General features: G+C 46.4%; 3 protein-coding genes across 7 annotated transcripts; 1 reads left to right on the top strand and 2 right to left on the bottom strand.

Annotated features, from left to right (window-relative positions):
- The first annotated feature begins 83 nt into the window (after positions 1-83).
- LOC147157350 (tyrosine-protein kinase STYK1-like) lies at positions 84-6,013 on the top strand. 3 transcript variants are annotated; one of them, XM_086062371.1, is made up of 11 exons: positions 84-300; positions 407-578; positions 1,079-1,241; positions 2,282-2,455; positions 2,539-2,763; positions 3,037-3,245; positions 3,357-3,425; positions 3,686-3,891; positions 3,961-4,001; positions 5,282-5,378; positions 5,471-6,013. In XM_086062371.1, the coding sequence occupies exons 3-11, from the start codon at positions 1,184-1,186 to the stop codon at positions 5,664-5,666; spliced, it is 1,275 nt and encodes a 424-aa protein (XP_085918497.1). In that variant the 5' UTR covers positions 84-300; positions 407-578; positions 1,079-1,183; the 3' UTR covers positions 5,667-6,013. The 3 variants fall into 3 exon arrangements, with proteins under 3 accessions (XP_085918497.1, XP_085918496.1, XP_085918498.1); XM_086062370.1 differs by having other exon boundaries at positions 84-578; XM_086062372.1 differs by lacking the exons at positions 84-300; positions 407-578 and having other exon boundaries at positions 598-1,241; positions 2,213-2,455.
- On the bottom strand, positions 5,711-12,742 carry LOC147157349 (polyhomeotic-like protein 1). Of its 2 annotated transcripts, none has more exons than XM_086062362.1 (13): positions 12,410-12,742; positions 11,694-11,824; positions 11,408-11,524; positions 11,163-11,291; positions 10,832-10,987; positions 10,668-10,743; positions 8,883-9,649; positions 8,702-8,810; positions 8,419-8,637; positions 8,242-8,329; positions 7,638-7,806; positions 7,324-7,543; positions 5,711-7,186 (listed from the first exon to the last, which is right to left on the bottom strand). In XM_086062362.1, exons 2-13 carry the CDS (start codon positions 11,817-11,819, stop codon positions 7,035-7,037), a joined length of 2,328 nt encoding a protein of 775 aa, XP_085918488.1. In that variant the 5' UTR covers positions 11,820-11,824; positions 12,410-12,742; the 3' UTR covers positions 5,711-7,034. The 2 variants fall into 2 exon arrangements, with proteins under 2 accessions (XP_085918488.1, XP_085918489.1); XM_086062363.1 differs by having other exon boundaries at positions 11,414-11,524.
- Positions 12,743-13,262: 520 nt separating this feature from the next.
- Positions 13,263-24,400, bottom strand: LOC147157348 (solute carrier family 2, facilitated glucose transporter member 3-like). Of its 2 annotated transcripts, none has more exons than XM_086062637.1 (11): positions 24,245-24,400; positions 23,924-24,026; positions 21,044-21,148; positions 20,806-20,966; positions 20,471-20,711; positions 19,893-20,055; positions 18,673-18,860; positions 18,465-18,569; positions 17,696-17,794; positions 17,413-17,616; positions 13,263-17,337 (listed from the first exon to the last, which is right to left on the bottom strand). In XM_086062637.1, exons 2-11 carry the CDS (start codon positions 23,936-23,938, stop codon positions 17,005-17,007), a joined length of 1,614 nt encoding a protein of 537 aa, XP_085918763.1. In that variant the 5' UTR covers positions 23,939-24,026; positions 24,245-24,400; the 3' UTR covers positions 13,263-17,004. The 2 variants fall into 2 exon arrangements, with proteins under 2 accessions (XP_085918763.1, XP_085918764.1); XM_086062638.1 differs by having other exon boundaries at positions 21,044-21,145.
- Positions 24,401-24,992: the final 592 nt, after the last annotated feature.

Below are 24,992 nucleotides of genomic sequence, written 5' to 3'. Positions count from 1 at the left end.
ATGTCATCCACGCGCATATTGTGCAAGCGCGTCAAGTCAGAGGAGGGGGGGGGGGGGGGGGAGTCCTGCAAAGCTGCGGTCAACACGTTGCCATAGCAACCGCACCATAACAACATGTTCTCAACTCATTGGCAAAATTCAACATTGGATTATTTTTAGCTGATTTTGAAGACATTGAAACGTTGAAAGTTTTTCAGTATGGCGACGACATCAATGCAGCGGAACGCGTCCGGCGACTTAGTCAGCGTTAGTCAGCAAAACAAAGACAACAACTTTGAGCTCAACGCAAACTAATACGCGGTACGTGTCTTTGAGCGACAGACTGTCGACGTCTTCGCATCGAATCATCAGAATAAACATAATAAAATATTGATTTTCATCAATGATCTATGACATCATTTCCAAGGTGTGTCCAGCTGATGATGTCACACCCAAAACCGGATGGCACCCGCGGGCGTGTCGCCGTGGGGGGGCGTGGCCAAGCGGACCGAAACACACACACGCACGCATCGCGACACTCGCACGGGAGCGTCCTGACGTGGGAACATGACATGAACGGACGCCGACCGGTCGTGAAGGTAAGGTGGCCAGAGCGGCCATTTTGTTGTGGGAAACTTCAACTGACACAATACGGCAACGTGGATGCTTACGAGTGCAACTGGCATGTCGACAACTTTTGGACAGTGTGTGTGTGTGTGTGTGTGTGTGTGTGTGTGTGGGCGTGTGTGTGTGTTTCACACAGCTGTTGTGTTGTGCAAGCAGCGTTAATGAATATGGAGGCAAACTGGTTGTGTTGCATGCGCGTGCCATGACACACTTCCTGCCAAGCTGTTCACTCGCCATGACATCATGTCAGGTCTGAATTGGCAACTTGGGCAAAGGTGATGTTAAAGCGCGGCCAAGGTGCGAATGAACAATTTTGACAAAACAACACAGACTTCCTCGTACGGCGGCATATCTCCCAAGGGGGTGCGCTACTTTTGTTGCCTCGGGTGCTGGCTGGAGAAACGGCTGTCAATCAAACAGGCCATTTTTTTCAATCAGGAAATATTTGTTGTTGTTGTTGATTGTTTGTCAGACTTCCGTCACCCGATGATGTCCTTCCTGACGTGAGACCAATCGATCAGATTGAAGAGGAGATCAATCAATCGACCGTTGAATTAAGATTGAAACCCGCTGCAGCATGTCGAGCAACACAACAGCGAGCAACAGCTCGTGTGCGCCCGGCGACAACTTATGCAGTAAGAAAGGATTTTCCTCAGCTCGCCATTCCTTCCGTCTTTCCTCTTTTTCTTCCTCCCTTCTTCATTTTGCTTCTGAAAGCGAGATGCATCGCTGATGTTGCAAAAGCCAAAACGTTTCCCACACGCCCGGCCGGCAAAATCCAAATCAACGGCAGCAAATGGTGCACGATGACTCATCACGAGTCGGGAGATTTACAATAGTAGAAAAAATGGATTTTAAAAAGTTTTGGTTTTTGTCCCCAAAAGTTTTTACCCCAAATCTGCTTTCAACTGATTTTTTAAAACAAGAATACAAATCATATTTTATGTAACATTTGTCACGAAAATCTTATTTATGATTTATTTTTAGAATTTAAAAAGGAATCAGATCTCTTGTTTTCACCATAAATACCAGAAATAATTAGTTTGCTTCTTCCATAAAATCTGACTTCAATTTATTTTTCTATTTTTGGTTTTTGCAAGCTAAACAAAATTGTTGAATTACATTTTTTTTGTTTTACAAAAATGGGGTAAGAAGTTTTGATGTGAACAAGTCAGATTTCAAGCATTTTATTCTTATTCTTCTTATTCTTATTTTTTTGAAAAAATGATTTCTTATTAGATTTTTACTTTGCCACAAAAATCTGGTTTCTGATTTTAATTTTTTTTGTTTGTTTTGACCAAAGTTTAATTTCAGATGAACTTTAACTTTAAAAAAAATCCTATATCTGATTTGAATTATTTTAAGCAAAATCCTGTATATGATTGGAATATTTTTTTTCCCCTCTAAATGTATTTCTTTTTCTCAAAAACGTGATTTCTTCTTTTACTAGATAATTTTTTTTAAAAATCAAATTTTAAGTGATAGGAATTCCGTTTTTTTTTCCTTTTCTCTAAAAAAATGAGTTTTCTCATTTCAATCAAAACCTTTTTTTTTTTTTTTACCTTAGCTTGTTGGCTTATTACTTGTTGGCTCTCCTTGCCCACAGGCGAGGGCATGCTCCATTTTCCTTTTCACCGAAGTGGCTGTTTTTGAGCGATTTTGTCGTGTTTGTCAGCGCTGGCGACGTATCGGCTGGACGTGATCGTGGTTCCGACGGTGCTCCTGCTGATCAGCGTGGTCACCGTCATTACCATGTTCGTCTTGGCCTACTGCCACCGCGCGGCAGCGCGTGCGCCGCGCTACAGCGGCTCACTGCGCAGGCGAACGCGCCACCTGCAGGGCATCGACGGTAAGTGCATGTTGTCGACATCTATGCGTGAAAATCCACGTCACTGCCAGACTAAAAAAGCGCTTTTTCTCATCTGCCTCTAGCGCCCCCTGGCATTGACCCGCTGGAGCACGAGGAGGTGCCCATGGCCGTGCACAAGCGGACAGCTAGAGGCGCGGCAGTACTGAGGGCCACCACGGGGGGGAGTCTCGGCGCTTTCGGGGAGGTGGCCGCGCTGTCCCCGACGCTGCCCGTCGGCGGCGACGACAGCGTCCGACTCTATCGGGCGCGGATGGAAGACAAGGACGTCGTGCTGAGGGTGCTCAAAGGTGAGGCTGACACAAAAAAAACGAAATCTAATACTAAAAATCATCAAATGGAAAACCAGTCAATTGTTCGTCTATTCTGTGCCGGGGCCACTTGAAGATCAATTTGTTGTCAATTAATTGATTCATTAGCGATAGGGATAAACGCTAGCGAATACGAATGTCTTACTTGAAAAGCATCTGAGAGGTTCGTGCACATGTTGCCATGACAACGGCGTGACCAGAGCGCATGGTGTCCATGACAACGCCGTGACCCGTCCTCCTCCTCCTCCGCAGACTCGGCCAGCGTTGAGGAGCGGCGGCGCTTCTTGAGTTTCGCCTCGTTCGTGTCCCGTTTGGGGCCGCACCCGTTCCTGCCGACCGTACTGGGCGTGGTGACGAGGCCCTCGCCGCCCGCCCCTCTGCCCTCGCCGGCGCTCCTCGTGGTGGTGGAGGAGCTGCCACACGGAGACCTGCTGGGCTTCCTGTGGAGATGCAGACGACCGGTTAGTATGCGCTCATGCACCCTTGGCCTCTGGGGGGCGGTAGAGGGCACAAGTCAACATGCTTACTGAGCCAAAGCGAAATACATGTTATTTATTTGTATATGCGTGCAGGATGCGACCGCTTGCAAGATGACAGAGAAGAGGATCTTCACCATGGCAACACAAGTGGCCTCGGCTCTGGTTGGTTGCCATTTTGCGAACGTTGACAAATGAGGAAACTGTGCACAAGCACTATCACATTTTTGGGAGAAACATTCTTGTGAAGCAGCCATTTCTTTTTGCTCCATCGTCATATCAAAACATTCGACAAATAGCAATCGATCGGGAAAGTCCTCACCAGGACCTTTAATTGGACGTATGACTTATTTGCATATTGCAATAATGATAACAATAATAATAATGTGCCTGTGTGTGTGTGTGTGTGTGTGTGTGTGACTCAGGCGTACCTGCACAGTCGAGGGTGCGTGCACGGCAACGTGAGCGCTCGCAGCGTCCTGGTGGGCGCCGGCCTGACGGCCAAGCTGTGGGGGCTGGGCGCCGCCCACCGCCGCCAAAAGTCACCCGGGACCGCCGACGGCGCCGAGCTGAAGAAGTGGCAGCCGCCCGAGGTGCTGGCCCGCAGAGAGTTCAGCCCCAGCGCCGACGTGTGAGCCGCAAACTTCTTCCCCAGACGCTGAAACTGCCCAAAATAACCTTGACAAATGTCCCCGCACAGGTGGTCCTTTGGGCTCCTGCTCCACGAGATGAGCACGTTAGGTAAGCAAACATGCAAAATCAAACTCATTCAAAAATAAGAAAAATAAATAAAAATTGCCATCTTAGAGAAAATAGTATCTAATTGAAGAGAAAAAAATCTGATGCAAATTTCAAGATTTGTATTTTGGGTTTTCACAAGAATAATGGCAATAACATTACCAAATTAATCCCTCTACAAATTGTTTTCAATATATAGTAATCTCTTGGAGCCCTCTACTGCCCCCAGAGGCCAAGTTGGGAACGTAAATATTCAAACAGGAAGTCACTCCGTTTTTTCCAAAGAAAAAGTTGCCATTTTATACAACCGTCATATCTAATTGAGGAAGAAATATGGAAAGTTAAAAGAATGAAGTCATATTTTAAAAAATATAAATATAATTAGGATTTTTTTTCTTTTCTTTTTTACAGGAATAATGCTTGTAATATTACTGGCTTCATGTTTAGTTTTTTTAGAGAGATTTTTCTTCTTCTTCAAAATATAAAAACCTACTGCCGCCCACAGGCCACGTTAGGAAAGCAAACATTCAAACAGGAAGTCACACTTGTAGAATAATGACATGCTTAATTGAAAAACAACAAAAACATTGTAATATTACAAGAATCAAGATTTGTTTTAGGACTGATTATTAGAAGAAGAAAAAAAGATTTTTTTTTTTTTACAGGAATAAGGTCAGCATTACCAAATTAAGGTTTTAGTTTAAAAGTCAAAATATTATAAGTATAAAGTCATCATTTTCAAGATAAGGTATCTTATTTAGTAAAAAAGTTAAAAAAAAGTTGCAAAATATGGGAATTGTCACATTTTAAAGTCAAAAGTAGTTAAAAAAAATATTTTAAAGACAGGTGTTTTATTTACAAAACAACTGTCAGATGAGAATAAAGTACTTTTTTCTTAACATAAAATGTATTTTTTTAAATTAATTTTAAGCTTTTAATATTACAAGAATAAAGTAAAATTTTCCCAAAACAAAAAGTCTTTGGAGGAAAAGGCACAATATTATAAGAATTAAGTGTTATTTTTAGAGGGAAAAAATGCAATATTAAAAGAATAGCTATATTTGTTTATGAAGAAAGAATCATAAGAACAAATGAGTATTTTAAAATTAAATTTTTGGGCTGGAAAAATGCATACAAGAATAAAGCCACATTGGGTGACGTCTTTTTTGCACAACAAGCCTCAAAGTTATAATCTGACATCTTTTCTTGTGTACGAATATTTTCTGGGGGTGTTTTTTTTTTTTTTTTTTCCTCCCCAAATTGTCACGTGTGTTTGCATGCAGGCGATCCACCGTTTGCGCCGCTGCGGTCGGCTGAGCTCCTGCATCACCTCCAGAGAGGAAATTACCTGCGACGTCCGCCAGGCTGCTCCAGAGCAATGTGAGTTCAGCTAACCCGCTAACCCGCTAACCCGCTAACGTGCTAACGCGCTAACGTGCTAACGCGCTAACGGCCTCCGAACGGGCCCGCAGCTTCGCCATCATGTCGTGGTGTTGCCAGTGGAACCCGCTGCGGCGCGTCACCGTGGCAACGCTGGCGGAGCAGCTGCGGGCGGGAGAGAGGAAGGCCGACGGGCGGACGCTCATCCGGGCCGCCGGGCCGCCGGACACGGAGACGTACCTGCGCCAGGCGGGCTACGGCGAGGCCTACAACTACGCTCTGCTCTGATTGGACCGCACAAACACACACTTTGCTGCTAAATGGACAAAGACTGATGCTACAAGTTTATTATATATATATATATATAAATACAACACCTATGAGTACAAGGCATGAGAGCTTTTCAATATGATGTGTGAGAATTGAAATGTTATAATGAGAGCATTCCTGTCATGTGAGCGTTTCAGGAGAGAGTGAAGTGAAGTTTTCAGTGCATGCAAGACTGTCTGATTGTGTGTGAAAACCTTCCGATAATATGAGAGAATTTCACTACGTGTGAGTGCTTGAGTAGTTTGTGAATTATGAGACCATTTCAGTAGCGTGAGAGAATTAAAACTTGGGTGACTTTTCAGTTATTTATGTGAGTGATTATTTTTACTGTGTGAAAACCTTTCAGCAATGTGAAAGCGTTTACAGTATGAAGTGTGAGAGTGCATATAAAATTTGTGTGTGAGAATATTTTGTTGTTTGTGTGAGAGCTTGTGAGAGTGTTGTTTGTGTGAGAGAATTTTTTTTTAGTTATGTGAGAGCGTTTCGGTAGTGTGAATCATATTTGTTTGATGTGCGTGAGAGCGTTTCCGACAACGCTGAACGACAGAAAAGATCTAGAAAAAGTTGAAGGTTCCAACATAAGACGAGAGTTTAAATAGAAACACAGAAATCTCTCACACCGGACATGCGAGCTGCGAGGTCGAAGATTTATTTTGACTCGAGTACCCGTGAGGAAGTCGAGCGTCCAAAAAGTTTGATCGAGAGATCCAAACGTCACCTCCCGAGCGCTACGTGAAAAGAAGCCTTGAAGGAGGTCTCCGTGGTCAGCAGAGTCAATGTCCAAAGTCAGTGGCAGATTTGATTTGTTTTGCTTTGTGTTGAAAGCAATGATTTGAGATATGAGCACTGAAAGAAGACGACGCCTTCCAACTTAGCTTCATCTTTCTAAAGTTCATTTAGCTTAATGCTAACACACAGTGCAAAACACCATAGAGGGGCTAACGAAGAGCATGGATAGTCACTATATTGCAACCCTTTTCATCAACAGATATTTCAAAATATGGTAGGCGTGATATGGCCACCAGGTGGCAGTATAATATTGTCATGCAGACACACAAAAAAGAAGACTTTCACCACTTCTGTCACACTGCACTAATATTTGTTGTTCAAATATGTCTGTGAGTTCAACTATCAATTGATGCTATTTGTTAGCCCAACGATAGCATTTTGCATTAGCATTAAGCTAGTGGATTGGAATGCTAAGTTTTGTGGTTGCTTTTGTCTTCTGACAATTCTGTCCCGTTTGTCAGCAAGATGACAAAAAAACCTTTCGGAGCTGGACAGCGGTCCGAGTCCGACGGGTGGCGGTACCGTGCGACCTTGGACTCATCCCCTCAGGCTGTGGATGTGCGCGCAGATCTTGAGGGCGGGGCCAAGCTTGATGTTCATGGCCGACACCAGGTGCTCCTCGCTCAGCAGCAGCAGAGCCTGGCCGTCAATCTCCTGCGACAGGAAAAGCGACGCCAGCTTCTCGCAGCCTGAAAAGCGACAGGGAGACGCTTTTGGATGCGACCTCAGAAAAGCGCTAAACTGGCGGCTCGGCGTCCGTTGCCGCCATTTGGGATCGGCAAGCAGAAATGCATTTTGCGTGGCCAGAGTTTTAAGAGCTTCCCACCTTGTAACGAGCAAATAAACTGCGAGACTTGGTCAACAGTCCAGTGGGCGGGGCTTGAAGGCGAGCCGGGCGTCTCCTTGGCGTGCGGCGGGGGCGAGGATGATGAAGACGGCGGGGGCCGACGGCGGCAGGAAGCTGAGGAGGAATCGGACGAGAGAGACGCCACGTCGTCATCCTCGCCGCTGGACTCGCTGTCGGAGCGACTGGACTCGGGGCGGCGCTGCGGGCGGGACGCATGGAGACCCGTCAGGAAGGTTTGCAAACCATCGGCCAGACAGCGCCGTAACAGAAATCGACATTCGCTCCCGTCCTACCTTGACGGGAAGCCGCCGGCCGGCGATTTTGGCACTGGCGATTTCCGAGCTGGTCCGACGCGGCAACTTCCTCTTCGTCCGCCTCTCGGCCACGTCGCCGTCGTCCTCAGAGTTGGACAGGTGACTTTGATGCTCCCAAGATGGCCGCCTGTCGAAGGTGAGCTCGTACCTGCGGAAGTGCAACAATGGATGATACTACAACCCAAGATACTTTGGACCGCCCCCTCATTTGAATAACATTTCATGACGCATTTCGTCTGCAGCATGAAATAAATCAGCCTTTTTATTTATTGACATTTGATTCTATTTATTTTTGTATTTATTTCCACACACATTTCTTTATTTATTTTTTAATCTTTATTTCCATTTATATACATTTTTTTAATGATCCGTTTCTATTTTCATTTTTATTTATTTATCTTGGCATTTTTGGTCCCCCATACAACCGGGATTTGTGCGTTTTGGGGTACAACGAGTGCGCCCTCTAGTGGTATGCAGAAGAAGTTGAAAACCAAATGTGAAAAGGCGCTAAAGTCTCGTTATTCTGCAAACAAAAGCGGCACCACATATAAACATGCCGGCAAAAATCGAATGTGCCACGAACCTCTTTGCACACAAGATGGAGCAGAACCTTTTGCTTCCTGGGAAGTGGCTGGCGGGCGTCAACTTCTCACAGTATTCGCACTTCAGCACTGCGGGGAGGGGGCGGGGTTAGACCATGATGTCACAAAGAAATTCTTCACAAAAGATAACCTTTACACAAAATGTTTTTGGAAAGAACCTGTTACGGAGTCCTCATGGCCGGCAAGGTCCTCCCCAGCGCAGTCTTTGATTGGCCCGCAGGAACTCACGGGAAATGGCTGGCCGCCTTCCTGGATGACGAAACCCTCGATGACGTGGGTCAGGACGTGCGGTTTCACCACCGCTTGCGGGGGAGGAGCCTTCGCGCCCGCGCCCCGGGACACCGACCGCGAGACTGAAGAGGAAGAAGTGGCAGAACCTGCAGGAAAGGAAGGGGAGGAGTCAAACTGGGTTCTGATGGAGCAAACTCGGGTGGGCGTTACCGGCGTCCACGGTGGGCAGAATTGAGTGGTCATCTCGTAATGGCGGCGGCCGTTGGACAGCGGCGACATCGTTGACCTCCAGCTTACGCTTCAGCGCCGCCTGCTTGCTCTATAAAAAAAGTTTATACTCAGGTTCGATTGACAGGTGTGCTGCTTTTGATTGACAGCTCGTCCATCTCACCTGCGCAATGGGACTTGCGGTGGCGTCGTGACTGGCGGACGCACCCGTTGCCCCTCTTTGCACCTCTCGTGCCAGGGGAGGGCAAGGGAGCCTGGCGGCGGGCGCGAGGGCTCCTTTCTGACCTTCAACCTGCGAGGTCGGAGCTGGTGACGCCTCCCTGGAGGCGATGGAGGCCACCACGGTGAGCAGGCTGGACGAGCCGGCGAGGATGGCGGCCCCCTCCTGAGCGCAGCCCCCGCCGGGTGACGCCAACGTCTGGCCGCTTGCCAGCGCGCTCTGCCTGGCGCCCACAATCTGAACGGGGATGTGCGGCGTCTGCAGGGGGCGTCCGGGGCGGATGGCCGGCGGCGGGGCGGGCAGGATGGCCGGCGGGTTTCTGGAAGGCGGCTGGAGGGGCAGACGGATTCCCTGAAGAGTTTTAGGCTGGATGGGGACCGGCCCGTTGGCGTGAGCCGCCTTGTCGCTCTTCTGCAGAGGCTGAACCACCAAAGTCTGCGCGCCGCCCGCCGCCGGCGCCGCCGCCGCCGCCGCCGGCTTGATGGTGGCCGTGCCCAGCGGGTACGCGCGAGCCTGCGATGCCGCGGCGGACGTCAGGACCAAAGCGTGCGCGGTGGCGGGCGCGGCCGAGCCGGTGGTGAGGGTCCGCGTCCCTTGAAGCAGAAGCGGGTGGGCTTTGAGGTGGCTGGGCTGAGGGTAGGTGGGGATCTTGATGGGGGACGGCGCCGGCTGACTCGACTTATTGGCGGACGGCACCAGCGAGGCGACGGCTGGACATGAACAAGAAAATAGGCAGCAAATCTCAAGCATCAAAAACAATCCCCGCTTTTAATTTGATGATTAAGAATGTTTATTCTTTGCACGTTGACCGCACGCTCTTGGGCAGGGGTGCTCAAGGTGGGTCCTCGAGAGCGAGAGATGTCTCCCTCCTTCAGCGCAGCTGAATCTAATGATCAGCTCATCAGCAAGCGTCGCAGAAGCCCGATAACGATCCTGATCATCAATCAGGTGTGTTAGTGGAGAGAAACATGGAAAGGGGCTCCCCAGGACCCAACTTGAGCACCCCTGCTCGAGGGCATTGATTCTTAAGCATTGGGCCGCGAGCGCCATCTAGTGGGCCATAAAGTAATTTCAGCTTTGTAACACAGGCATGCAGCTTTCAATTGAGGCTTTGTGCACACGACGCAGGGTATTCTTAAAACCAAATATTTCCCCCCCCTCCCCGTGTGGAAAAAAAATGTGTCCACGCGACCTGGAAACCAACAACACACATCCACGTAAACGCACACAAAATTGCAGAAGTGCGTTTTTAAGATCATTTAGATGCATGCCAAGCGTCTGGGCGGCAACAATTAGCCAAATACTGCTCGACTTTGACGTCACTTCCGCCACACGTCACACAAGCAAGCCTACAAAAGACGTTAAAAAAAGAATAAATAAATAAATAAAATACATGTCAACAGTCAACCAGAGTGAGTACATCATAAACGGAGCAGAGAGGAAAACAGAGAGATTGAATACAACATTTAAAAAAAGCTTCACTTGTCTTTTTCTTTTTCTTTTTAACAACTTGAGGTATGCGTGTGTGGGGCCTCAGAGCTGTTGCTGTTTCCTGCCACTAGGTGGGGATAAGGCGTCAGAATTGTATTTACCTGTATATAGAAATGTAGTCGGAGTAGTAAAATGAATATCAGTTTGAAATATCTGTTATCGGTCTCCTTGACTAATAATAATAAAACCTTATCAGTCTATCACTAGTTTTTAGTTCCACTTCCTGTTTTCGCTCACCTGCGTCACTTCGTTCAGGCGCCTCCATCTTGACTCCTTTCGGACCGGAAGCGCCCCTCACGGCCAAATTGTGAATCTGGAGAAGATGAAGACTTGTTGAGACTGCAGGCAGGCAAATGTGGATCTGAAGACTGGAATGGACTTTGGCGTACGGCGTCACTGACCAGCTCGCCATCCGTTTGGCTGCTGGAGGAGGTCGTGGCCGCCGTTACTTCCTGTCTGTGCGGCCGAGCGACGGTTGCCACGGCGGCGGGCGGCGGCGCGCCTCCGGGCATGAAGATGAGCTGCGAGGAGATGGGCGCTCTCAGGGAACGGTTGACCTGCGGGAAGGAGGAGTCAGCGAACAAAAACCAAGAAAATATTATTTAATTAATAATTATTATTATTAAAAAAAATAATAATAATAAAAAAAATAAAAATAATAAAAAATAAACCAAGAAAACTTTGACACCCCAGTTTGAATCCAAGTGAGCAAATAAGAAGCAGCAAACGCACCCTGAGAAACATCTGACCGCGTCCCCCCGCCCCGCCACTCAGGAGCAACGACTGGCTGAGGGTGGACGTCGTCGCCACGGTGACTGGACGACCGCTGGCTGTGGAGGCGGAGCTTGTCGTCACGCTGGCCTAAAAAAAACAAAAACTTTTCAACGTTTTTTTCCCAAGTAACCGAAGCATCAAAATTGTGACATGCAGAGCCTTGGCGGAGGTCAGCCCTCCACCTTGTCGTAACACGCGTGCACCTTGACCTGCTGCACGGTCGCCAGGTTGTGCAGTTGCGCTTTGTTGATGTGCTGCTGCAACATCAGCTGCTGGAAGTACTGAGCGGCGTGCGGCTGCCTCTGGAGCGCCTGCAGGGCCTGAAGCAACAACAGCAACAGGTCGCCAGTCAATCGACGGCCAAACAGTGAAAAACAAAGGAATGCAAACAGACAGGGAAGCGATTCAAATAAATTGGCTAATATCGTTAGCGTCGTGCATCAATAAGTTGGATGTTATGCTTCGTGGGACGCGCGCGCAAGCTCGCACCTGCACCGCCTGCCTTTCGTACAGCGACATGGAATTGATGGCCAAGGGGCGGGGACCGGTCCCGGATGTAGCGCTCTCATTGGCCGAGGCCTCTTGCTGCTGTTGCCGCACGCTGTCCGTCTCCATGGTTACTGAGGTCAGTCACATACACACACAAACGCAACGATGAGCAGGTGTCAATCACAGGTGGCGTTTTGACCCCTAGCAACAATGTCGTTAGCCATGAACTTTGAACTGGATAGCTTTTCCCTGGACTAGGACCTTTTCTTGGGTGACTAAATCCTTATCTTGGAACTAGTACTTGTAATCAGGACGAGACCATTTCTTGGTACCAGTGCCTTCTCTCAAGGCTAGTAACTATTTTCACTTGAGACTAGAACATTTGCTTGATACTAGTACTACCTCTTGGGAACCTGGTACTAGTGTTTTCTCTCAAGTCTTGTATCTTATTTTGCAACTAGAACCCTCTACTATGTTCTCCCCCTCCCCCCTTTCCTCCTAAGTTCAGTCCACTAACTTGCCTTTTAAATTGACAATGAAATGTGCCACATTCAATATGGCGGACGCGCTGACGTCTCGCACCCACGTCTAAACACGCTCAATGAGGCGTGTCGGTACTTGTCGAATATTTGGAGAGCGCGCTCTCCTAAATGTGAAAAAACAAACCGGTTACCGTTAGCTTTCCTGTTAGCTAGCTAGCCGAACCGGCACCGAACCTGCTAGCTTGCTAACTGGACGTCTGGCGGCTTGTCGCCCTTCCCGACTTCGCCGCTCCTCCTCCGGCTGCCGGGTGGGTGAAGCTGCGTTCGGGACTGCTGGCTGACCGACCGTCCGTCCCTCCGTTCAGGTTCCGTGTGGTTTCTCTGACGGTTCCGGTGGCTTTGCTCCGCTGGACGGAACCGGCCGGCGGCGGCACATCAGCTTCAGACGATGACACGACCACGCCCACTTTTCAAGACGAAGGAGCCCGAATGGAGCCGAGAGAGAGAGAGCGCCGATCGATACAGCCAATCAATAGCTCCGATCGATAGCTCCAATCGATTACCTGAAAACGCCATTTGTCGCTCTCTGACTGCGAGTATCATTAAATACTGAGCAAGATGCATTTTTTTTTATATCAATTGCACGCTGAAAGGGATATTATAGTAGGAGAAAAAAATAATTTTGCAGTTAAAACAAACGATATTTTCACGGAGGAAAAAAATCGTTTTCACTAAAAACAAACAATGTTTTGTGGTAAATAAGGAACCTGAGACTCAAAAAGATTTTTTTGTATTATGAAAAAAATGAAAAAAATCTTATTTTTGAATGAGATTACTGTATATGCATTTGAAAAAAATAATTATTATAGGGAAAACTTTTTTGTTTTTGTGGGAGAAGCCCAAAATATATTTTTTCTCCATTTTATTTAAAACTATTTTTGTGCAAATTGCAATATTAAGTAATTTTACTAAGCAAGTCTAGGAAGAACATCAGTCTTCCTACAAAAACACATTATTGGAATTTCTGCTATCAAGCAACGTGACCAAAACAAAAAACAGCAGCACTTTAACTCAATATGAGTCTTGATATCGTGTACGGGATTTATTCCAGAACATTCCATAAGTAGAGTACAAACACAAGTAAAGCACACTCATCGCACAGTCAAGTTGTGGACAACACGCGCACGCGCACAACACGTCACCATGTGGAAAGCGGCCCCCGAAAGCTCGCCATGGTCACAGAACAGCGAGCGAGTTAGCGAAAGTTGCGCACCGCGTCACCACACGTCACTACAACAAAAAGCAAAATGGCCACCAATGACACCGAGCGACTTTTTCAAACAACACCGTTTCGTGGGGAATGAAAGTCAAAAGTGTGCGTCACACAAGCAACAACACGCATTTGCTAACAACATACAACACGTGGACTCAAAAAGACACCAAGCGGAAGACAACACGGACACGCGGCCAATTTCGGACTTCAAGCCACATTAATATTTCGTGTGCGCAAAATACTCAAATTAAGCAAGCGTGGAACATTTTGGACTGGCGAGTACATTCAAATGTATTCCAATTAAGTTCAAACATACTAGTAAGCTAAATGCTACAAACACAGCATATTTTCCCAGAATGCCACAGGGCGCAATCCTCTGATCTGTGCTCGGAACTTGATGAAGTGAAGTGAAGCTGAGAGAGTTGTCGTGGGCAGACTTCAATGAGGCGATGGGCAGGTTTGGTATCCAGGAGAGGAACGCGGAAGGACTTGGCAAAAAGAATGCAAATGGCTGCCGTCAATAACTTTCTTCCGGAAGAGGCGGGAACTTGGGGTGACCTACAAGAGCGGAGGTTAGACGAGTTGCCAAATGGCAGGCGGGAGGTCTCGAGGAAGACCAAAGAGGAGGTTTATGGATGTCGTGAAAGAGGACAGGAAGGTGGTTGGGGTGAGAGCAGCGGATGCAGAGGTCCGGGTTCGATGGAGGCCACTGATTGGAAAAGCCAAAAGGAAAAGAGGAAGGCGCTATGTTTGTAGCATTTAGCCTGCGAACGTACGCGCGAGTCCAAAATGTTTACTGAACATCATCAATTTCACGCTTTCCAACTCATTGGTGCCCACAAAATGCGCTACTAGTGCCTCTAGTGGTCGGTGAAAGAATTATTGTCACAGTTCACTTGTATTGACGCTACATTTGCATTTGAGCTTTCAAAAAAGTTTCTTTAGGTACAGTTTTGAACTTGTATGAATTATTCTTATGAGTATAGTTATCATCCTATATCCAAGCGCAGATTTAATGTTCAAAGAAGAAAATGTTAGCGTCACTGACAATACTGTTAAAATCTACTTGTTTTTGGAGAGTATTTACGTCGCTCACGCTACTGGATTTTGCACTAAGCTAAGCTTTTTGTTGTCGTAGTACTAAAATGAGGAATATAGTATATCATTTCAAACATACGCAAAAAGTCAGTCAATAGAGGAAAATGTGATTTGGCAGGATTTCATTCAATGCAAAATAAAATAAAATAAAAAAATCCAATGTTTTAATGACTTACACCAAACACATTTTTAATATTCCTTCAATTAAGTTTCATTCAATACAGTTATAATAAACAAGATAGTTTCTTTTTCTTTTCTTTTTTACATTTTGGTAAGGGGAAAATGCGCTTCTTTTTTGCTTGTAAAAACTCTCATTTCTTTTCATGGTTACATCTTCATTTCTCTCATGATTGTTATGCGAGACTTTCTCCTAAAAGGTTGGCCTACTTTTGGATTTGGAATTGCAGTGTACATATGTGAGTTCCGTTAAATTATTAACATTCAGTGACATTTTTCTTTGCATGACGCAAAAATCTTCCTAACATTAAAAAGGAATTTTAAACATGATCCTGCCGTTGATTTTTTCCCAGAGACATTTGCATGTCTTCTTTGTGGTCACAAACAAGAAAATGGATAAAAGAATCAAAGTGACGTTTGCACATTAATTAGCACTTGCCCTTCACCACTTTCAAACCCCTGTAAAGTCAAAAGGAAAATGGCTTCCAAATGTGTCAAAATCCGCAAGGAAACGGCGACACATTGAAGCCGTTGTGGGCGTGTCCGCTGAATGTGCAAAAAACACGCCCTCTCAACTGTCAATCAAATACCTCCGTGACGACCAGGAAGCAGCTTCTGTAACAGTAATAATACGTACGTACGCATCACTTCGAATGCGTAAAGATAAGCCAGCGGCGGGTTGTCGCGGGCAACAAGGCGCTCTAAAGCATCCACCTGATAAGAAATCACAAAAGTACTAAAATGGTGGCGTAAGAATATGAAACTGGATCAGTCTGCCAGCATGTTGGGCAACGTCGCCCTCTGCTGGCCATTCAAATAAACGAGCACAATTTCGTCGTGCCGAACCAGCAAAACTTCGCGTGACAATTTGTACGGAATGCGTGCGAGTTTGGGTCCGTTTTAGCCACGCCCCAAATATGCTTCGGGCTGCATCGTCACAATTCAGTCAAACTTTGTTCTCAGCTCAACAAATGTCACAATTGACTTTACAGGGCCTTCAAATGGCAAGTCAGTAGATTGCACACTTTTCTCGCCGTTTTTTTGGATTCTTGTAAAGTGCTTCTTCACCAGTTGAAATAAAATCAATGTTACAATTCAACTTTGCACTTCAAAAGCCATCTTGGAATATTGCACGTTGCCTTAAGTCACAAGTGCAAATTCATTTGCCTTCTTAATCCATCTTCAAACACAAATATGGCTCTCTTCAATAGATTTTCAAATAGAATATATTTCTCATCTAGTAGTGTAGGAAAATATTTGCGGAAGGTAATATTTAAGAGTTCTAATAATGACTCACAATGTGCTTTGGTAATACTAAAAGCTAATAAAACATAATAATACAATAAAAATAATGACAACATAGTAAGGCCCGACAGCACTAATAATAATAATTATTATTATTTTTAAAACAAGCACAAGGTGGCACAAGTGGAGTGAGTTAAGGAACTCCACTTCCCAAAAGCCTTTGCAAAGGATGACGCAATGCGGTCCTAGTGGGCGGTTGCCATGGTAACAGTAGCACAACGCACACCAGCTTAGCGTTTGATGGGCAAAAAATTTTGGGGGAGAGGAGGATTTAATAAATTTAGCTTAAGCTAATTCATCTTTTATTGCAATAAAAAAATTGTCTACTTTTTAATTTTGTGTCCATGACATTAAATAATTGGTTGTATATATTTTAATTTGTTTTCATTTGATTGCCCAATTGGTTCATTTATAATAATTTTAAAGACAATTTAAATGAGAATAAGTACTTCTTTTTTTAAATGCCCAAAAAAATAATTTATTGAATTAATGATTTTTTTTTAAATCAACAAAAATGGTGATCAGTTATTCTAATGTTGCAAAGTTATTGTATTTTTTTTTGTTTAAAAAAACTAATAAAATACATAATACTAAAATACATTTAGTTATTTAATCTCTAAAAAAATCATAATTTCCAATAAATTATTTAATTAAATAAATAGATGAACAAACAATTTACTACACAATTGTAGTTCTTTTTACGGATTTGAGCGTTTTTTTTTTTTGCCCGCGTTGGCTTGTGTCGACATGAAGCTTACAACGTGACGCACGCTTGCACGCACACGAAAATATCCGAACGAGTTGGCCACGCCTCCCCCCGGCCAAGTTGTCGCACGGACAAATCGTCGGGAGGCGTGGCTTGTGAACGAGCGCGACCGATTTGGAGGCGGAATGTGGATTGACCGGAAAATACGAAAGCAGACGAGGATTTAAGGCAAGCGGCCTTAAACGGTCTCCTCGTTTCCTTGCGTGACGTCTAAACGCTCTCCACCACCACCGACTTCTCCTGCAGGGGGGCCGTCTCGTCGTTGTCGCCAGCGCACGCCTCCACGAGGGGGAGCTTCTCCTTCTCCTTCTCCTCCTTGGCGGTGCCGTTGGCGCCCTCGGGCATGCGTGGGCGCGGTTCCTCTGGGGACGAGGCGGCGGCGGCGGCGGCGGCGGCGGTGGCGGTAGCGCCCGCGGCGCCAAATCCGCGCGAGATCTCCTCAAACGTTTTACCTTTGGTCTCCGGGACTTTGATGAAGGTGAAGATGAAGAAGAGCACCAGGAAGGCCATGAAGATCAGGAAGACCCACGGGCCGCACAATTCCTGCCGGAAGGCAACATTTTGTTTGTTTGCGAGTTTGTCGCATGCAGTCGGGGGCGCTTTCACTTTTGTGCTCACCTCCAGTTTGAGGAAGCTGATGCCGACCAGAAAGTTGGCGGTCCAGTTGCAGCAGCCGGCGACGGCCATGGCGGCGGGCCGCGGGCCCTGCGAGAAAAGCTCGGCCACGATGAACCAGGGGATGGGACCCGGGCCCAGCTCGAACATGGCCACGAACACCATCACGGCCAGGATGGCCACGTAGCTCATGCCCGCCACCTCTTTCTGTGGGGGGGGGGGGGGGGGGGGGGGGCAGACGCGGTCACGCGGGTCACCTTCCGCCGGGGAAAAGCGGGCCACTCACCTGCAGCAGCGCGATGGTCATGAGCAGCGCCGCCAGCGCCATCCCGCCCAAGCCCAGCAGGTGCAGCGTCCTGCGGCCCGCCTTCTCCACCAGGAACAGCTGCACGCAAAAACACGTCGTCGACCTTCGACCCTCACGCACGCGCGCGCGCGCTCACAAAACGGACACTTTTGCGTTTCTCCACTTTCAGCAAACGCAACCATTCAAAGTTGTTACGCGAGCGTGCACAAGTCAAGATTAAAAGTTAACAAGACAAAAAACACAATTCAGAGTTCACTTTAAAAAAAAAAAAAAAAAAGGCTTAACTTAACACCATTAAAATGTTATTGATCAAAGTTTGTCTTGAAATTATAATATCATAAAAATAAACAATAAAAGCATGAAACGAAAATGATTTTTTTTTTACATCTTAGTTTTTTTTATCCTCAAGAAATTGAAGGACCCCCCCAAAAAAATCATCATTTAATATCTTGAAAATATATATTTTTTCAATTGAAGACATTTCTTGCCAAATTACAATTTTAATACAAAAATTACTCTTCGAGTATAATTTTTGAAAATGGAATTTTGTTTGTTTGTTGAATTATCTGAAAGTTAAGTTATGTTTTAAAATCTTGAAGAAAAGACTTTCCCCCTCATTTCCTATCAAAACAATCGGACTTTCATAGAGAAGTTCCTCTGATGTAAATGAGTTGAAAAATGCAACTTGCAATTGATGAACTCATTCGCTCGCAGCCACATCGACTGAAGCAACCCCCTTCGCACCCACCGAGACGACGGTGAAGACGGTGTTGACGATGCCGGCGCCGATGGTGGCGTAGATGGGCTGGCTGACGCCGGCCGAGCTGAAGATGCCCGTCGAGTAGTAGAAGACCTGCGGGGGGCAAACCCAAGCGCGGGCCGTCGGTTTTTGGGCGGGAAGGGCGAGGCGACGGTTTGGCGGCGGCGGCGACGGTTTGGCGGCGGCGGCGACTCACGGCGTTGATGCCGGACAGCTGCTGCGACAGCTGCAGCATGACGGCGATGAGCAGCGGCTGGCGGTAGGCCGGGCAGCGGAAGAGCTCCGGGATGGTCACCTTCTTCTCCAGCGCCATCTTGCTGCTCTCCTCCTTCATCTCCTGCAGGTCGACGCCCACGTCCTCGCTGCCGCGCAGACGCACCAGCGCTGCGTGCGCGCAGGTGGGCAAAAAAAGGACAACTTGGTGAGAATTTAAAAAAATAATAATAATAATAATAAAAGATAATCATTTTCCCCATGAAAAAGCATTTTTTTTGTTAAATGGACTTCGAGACATGTTTATCTTTTTTTTTACTGAAATTGTAAAATTCTTTGGAAATAAGACTTAAACTAATTTGACATTTTTAAGGAAATTATTTTCCTCAAAATAGACATGCAACTTTTGTAGGGAAAAATGTTTATAATTTATAATTTTAATAATATATATTTAAGAATTTTAGAAATCCGATTTTCCCCCAAAATGTATTTTACTGAAAAAAATACTTTCCCACTCTGAGACAGTTTTACTTGAATAAAGTTTAATGGTTGTGTTTTTGTTTTGTTTTTTGAGAGGGGGGGGGGGTTAAAAAAGTTTTTTTTAGTATTCAAACTGTAAACCTGACTTTTTTTCTCGCCACAAAAATATTTGACTCGAGTTTCTAGTAAACTATCTGACATTTTTTCACTCTTAAACACAAAACAATATTTTTTAAAATCTATCATCATTTCTCAACTTGAAAAGATGAAAATGATCAACAGAGGATCAAAAAGTGCTGCTGTCTTGTCAGGCTGCGTCTTCATTTGGCTTTTTGTGAGGAGCAAATCCATCACGGCCAAAAAAAAAAAATGTTGACGTCTCCCTCGCGTTGGGTTTGTTCCCGACAGAGCGGCACGATCGATGCGTGTTTGTCAGCGTCTGTCAAAACCCGACGTCGGTCCGTTTGTCATCTCAAGGCGGCTTCCACGCACGCAACACAGGAAAGGAAGGAGGGAAATGCTAACTGTTAGCATGCTAGCATAACGTTTATGGTTTTGTTTCAGGCTAGCGTTAGTTTCAGTTTGGAAAGTTAAAGGTTAAGATTTGAGGTCAAGAGCGCAAGGTTTAGATTATGGTTCGGGGGGTGAAGGGTCAACCTCGCCTTTGACCAAAAGTCGCCGTACAGATTTTCGCGTCGCGCGTTCCGGGATGTTGCGACTGACCTTTGCGCGCCCGCTCCTCCTGCTTGAGGTTGATGAGGAGGAATCGGGGACTCTCGGGGCAGAAGGGCAGCAGGATGCACTGCAGCACGGCCGGCACCACCGTCAGCGCCAGCAGCAGCGGCCACAGGCGCGACGAACCCAACAAACCCTCCAGGCCCAAAATCTGCGCACGCACGCACGTCTCAATTCATCAATCAGGCTACATTTCACTCGCAATTCCATTTTTCGATCTATCAACTTCTTTTCCTTTTCCATGAAAATAAACTACAGTAGTTGTAGTAGCTGCCCCTAGAGGGCGCCTCTTGATGCCGTTGCAATACACCAGAGGGATCTGTGAAGTACCAGAAGGTGGAAGCCATTTTGCATTTATACAATGGCGGACAACAAACGTAATGTTGCAATTTCTGAGATATGGATGACTTTGTAAAAGTGTCCGAACTTTCAGACGTCTTTGCCGTTATGATGGACAACATAAAAAAAAAAAAAAAATGCTGAACGAGAAAACAAACAAAAAAATGGGTCTTATTGAAGAAGTGATATGGAGTCAAGTTGGTGTGTACGTGCGAGCGGCGGCCAACCTGAGCGATGAGGATGCCGACGACCACGCCGAGCTGGTGCAACGTGCCGAAGGCTCCCCGCAGCGGCGTGGGCGACACCTCGCCCACGTACATGGGCGTCAAGCCCGTGAACAGGCCGCAGAAGAGGCCGATGACCAGCCGGCCGGCGATCACCATCTCGTACGACGAGCACAGCGTGGACGAGCCCATCAGCAGACCGCCGATCACCGCCAGGATGTTCACCAGGAACATGGAGCGCCGCCTGCCGGCACAAAAAATCATCCGTCACGCACGTGCCAAGCGAGCGAGTGAGAGAGAGAGAGAGAGAGCGAGCGAGCGAGCGAGAGAGCGCCCACCTGCCAAAGCGGTTGGCCATGACGCCCACGCTGAAGGAGCCCACCATGCCGCCCACGCTGAAGATGGCGACGGTGACGCTCCACACCACCGTGCAGACGCCCGCCTCGATGGGCTCGCCGTAGCGCTCCATCCACGTGTCGTTGAAGAAGGCGCGCAGTTTCTGCAACGGCGCAAAAGCAAAAAAAACGTGCCCATCAAAAGAATCGCGCCGAGGAGAGAATCAACGTCGCCGCCGACCTGCTCAGGTGCGTTGATGACGCCCGTGTTGAAGCCAAACTGCAGCGAGCCGATGACGGCCGTCGTCAGGGAGAAGAGCAGGTAGCCCGTCACCTGCTTGCCCTGCTGATGCAAAAATGGCCGCGTCACGCCGCGCCGCAAATGCCGCAAACCAGCGGCGACGTCGCGCCAAACAAGATATTCGCCTCACCGTGCATATAAAAAGTCTGCACACCCCTGTTCAAATGACATATTTCGGCCTACTATTAAAAAAGGTAAAGTACAAAACATGTCAGGAAAAGCCTCCTGGAACATCTGAAGTTCATTTCGGGTTCATTGACTCCCAAGAAGAGGGTGCGCACACTTTTGCACCTCATCTTATCTCAAAAACATCTGTGAAGAAATTCAATTGAGTTGTACAGGCCAAAGGTCACATAAGAACATTTTCATTTGGAATGTTCAAAAATTGGAATCGAAAAAAAACAAAAACGGATTCAAGAAAAATGTTTGAGACAAGGCAAATGCAATTAAGGGCTAAAAGGGAAGCGCAGGACGGACGGCGCCGTCGGCTGGTCTCCGGGGGAGACGGATTAGGCGGTCGTCACGGCGACGGCGCATCCGCATCCGTCGCCGGCAAAGGTTACAGGAAGGCGACCCAACGAGTGATTTACATCTTCAAGCGTGGAACTCGTCTGCGTCCGATCGTCAAGTCACGTGTTCAGCACGTTGACGTGTTTCTCACGCGTGACGACGACGCTCGCGTCAGCTCGAGACGGAACTCAGGTGACGTTCACGTGCGCGTGCCGTACTGTTGACAAAGTGTTATCTAGAAAATCACATTTCAAGAAACATCTGGAGTGGCTGTTCGAGAGCATCCCTGATTTTTTGCAGACCATTCATTTGGAATGAAATCCATAAAAGGCTCATTTTTAGAAATAAAAACCATTATTTGATGTTAGACTTGAAGTCATTCTAACACGAAACTTTGTGGCGAGGATGAGATCAAAAGCACCCAAAAAAAGATTTGCACCCGGGACTTTATGTTGTGCCTTTCATTTCACAACGTCTGCAAAATAAAAATAATTTCTCCTCCCCAACGAGAAACGTTCTCGTTCAAATGAGGAAACTTTGGTCAACAAAGTTTCTCGTTGGGACGAAAGCTGTCACGTGTTTGCGTCTCTGCGCTCGGACCCCGACTGGCGACCAGTCCCCAAATGGTTTGTCTTTGTCGGCCGGGATTATTTATGCTGTGTCAGCGCCGCACGATCGGTCGCTGCTGCCAGAGCAGGAAGTGCAGAGGACACGCAAGGGCGACCTTGAGGCAGCTGATGATGTTCAGGTGCGTTTGTTTGCACATTTGTTCTCCTCCGAGTTGGGTGGAGCTCACAAAAAAAAAGGCAACATGTTCAGGTGCGTTTGTTTGCACATTTGTTTTCCTCTAAGTTGGGTGGAGCTCACAAAAAAAAAAAAGGCAAAGCAAAGAAAGTCGTCAAAGGAGCTTTGATGGCGACTTGACATCGGCTCAAGCGCCGCTTTGCCGCTTTGAACAACAACAACAACAACAACAACAACAACAACAACAACAACGCGCTCCAGCACAACACGCAAGCCGTCGCTCAAAGATTCTTTCCGAATTGCGACGATGTTTTTATTAAAGACGTGTTTCATTACGCGTTTGAACAATTCAACAGCAAATGGAAGAAAAACCAAAAAACACCCACATGGGTTTTATGGCCGCGTGCGCTGAAATGTTTAGAAGAGTCAAAAGTTTACAGGCTGCTTTTAAAATGTCAATTGATCCATTTTCATATATTTGATCATTTTAGCAGTTCCACAAGTCAACACGTCGATATTGATCGATTTTCCTTCGATGTCAACGAGTTGGCTGTTCATCGCGATCAATCTTTCTTTCTTTTTTTTTCTCCTCCTTCGTTTTCATCTCGGCCTGCCAGTAAATCAATCAAACTGATCGCTTGATTGATTTCTGCTTTTCAAACCTTTGCTCAGGCTTTTGTGTCGCAATGCAAAATGTCTTTCTGACACTTTGGCGAGCGCGTCAATAAAATGGACGCGCGCCAACATGGACGGACGGCGTCTTCCTTCAAAAAGGAACAAAAACAAATCTGTCAGCTGACCGACAAACGGGCGGGCAGGCTGGCTGAGGGTCCGATGACAGCGTGACGCAGCATCCGCGTGCGTGCGTGCGCGCACACCAACATTGATTTGATCATCAATGACGTGAAAGAGGCAGCAGCTCGTTATGCAAAATTGCAATCGTCACTCTTCAAAGAGTGATAAAGCGCATTTTGAAGACGACAACGAGAAGCGACTTTGTTATGTGTAACGTTAAGTCTCACTTTTAAAAGGCTTAAATGCTCATCAGTCATTAATAATAAACATCCACACAACATTTCAACGGGAAACTTGAGTCCTCGCTTGAAGAAGTCAAGTTGATGTCTATAAAACTTTGGAAGGCTACAAAATGTCACATTTTTCCACCCATCCATACTATTGGTTAATCCACATTTTTATTTATGTACAAATGATTGAGCCATCTCATGTATTGCTCTCTTTGATGATGCAATGTTCAACAACGGTTGCCGGTTTTGGGCTTCAAGGATTTATCCTGACACCAGCAAAAGACAATATCTTTAACATATGTACGTAATCACATTACATTAAATGTGTAAAGAAGATTCATATCAATCACTTACACTTTTATCAACACTTTGGACTAATAAATGCTCATTACACGTTAGTATACCCCCCCCCCCCTTTTTGTGAGTTTGGTTTTCAGGAAAGTTGCACTCTGGTGCAATGGACATTTTGTTTCCTCTCCTCTGCACACAATAGGTGACATGCAATTTAGTAACTGCAGATAGAACGATCACAAACACTCACTTGTTGTCCTTCCATGTTGCTTGTCTTTTTAGGAGTAGAACCTGCAGCCGATGGCGATCCTCAGGTGGCGTTTGGTTTCGGAGCCGCCCGTCTGCGCTGACCGCTGCGGGGAAACAAGCGCACGTCGTCAGTGAGGCGCTGTCCGCGGTGCTACATCAGCCGGACCGAACCCAACCCAACCGAACCGAACCCTCACTTGAGACCAACGTTAAAAAAAAACAAAAAACCGACGAGGTAGCTAAAGCTGGAATTGTTCCATCATTGTTGACAAACGTCCCTGGAAAGAAGCTCAATGGCGAGCCATGTTGTCCTCCAACTAACCTGCTCGTCCGTCCGCAAATGTTTGTTGGTTTCCTCCTCGTGAAGCGCAGCACGTCCACCCACGGACGACCTATTTCTTCTTCTTTTTTCTTTTTTTTTTTTGGGGGGGGTGTATGGGAAAACGGAGATGTCGTGACGTGGCCCCGCCCCCCCGCGTCGCTGACGTGCGCGCGCACACCCTCACCATCATCATCGATGGCCGCCATGTCCTACGGTGGCCGCCGCATGCACGCATGCAGGCGACAAAGCCGCCCCGCCCCCCTTCAGTCACTTCATTAGGGACACCTAGATGGCTATTTGACGTGCCGAGGCGCATGCGCAAAGAGACGCTGAGACCCACAAGATGACGATTCCTTGCATTCATTCCCATGATGCTTTGCGTTCGCGACCTTGATTGCTGCTGATGCTGCAGATGACACATGCCGTTGCCAGGGCAACGGAGCTTTTATGGATTGAAGTTTTAAAATGTTTCTGTTTTGATTGTGCAACTGATTGTAAAACAGTTTTACATATTTCTTAAATAATTTGTAATTTTGATTTTAATGAAATAGTACATCATTTTAAAAATATTTAATTGTCCAATAAAATATCTATGCATAATTTGTAAAAAATAAATAAAAATAAATTATAATTAAATAAATTATAATGTAAAACTTTGATGAATAATCTTGATTAAAAAATGAAAAAAAAAAACAAGAATACAATGCAACCTATTCAAACATAACATGACATTTTTACACGTTTGTTG

The sequence above is a fragment of the Leptonotus elevatus genome, chromosome 19, assembly GCF_054856555.1.
Source record: "Leptonotus elevatus isolate MCC_2025b chromosome 19, RoL_Lele_1.0, whole genome shotgun sequence".
Taxonomy (NCBI): Eukaryota; Metazoa; Chordata; class Actinopteri; order Syngnathiformes; family Syngnathidae; genus Leptonotus; species Leptonotus elevatus.
Note: the sequence above shows the minus strand (reverse complement) of the source record. Positions and strands in the feature narration are given on the sequence as shown.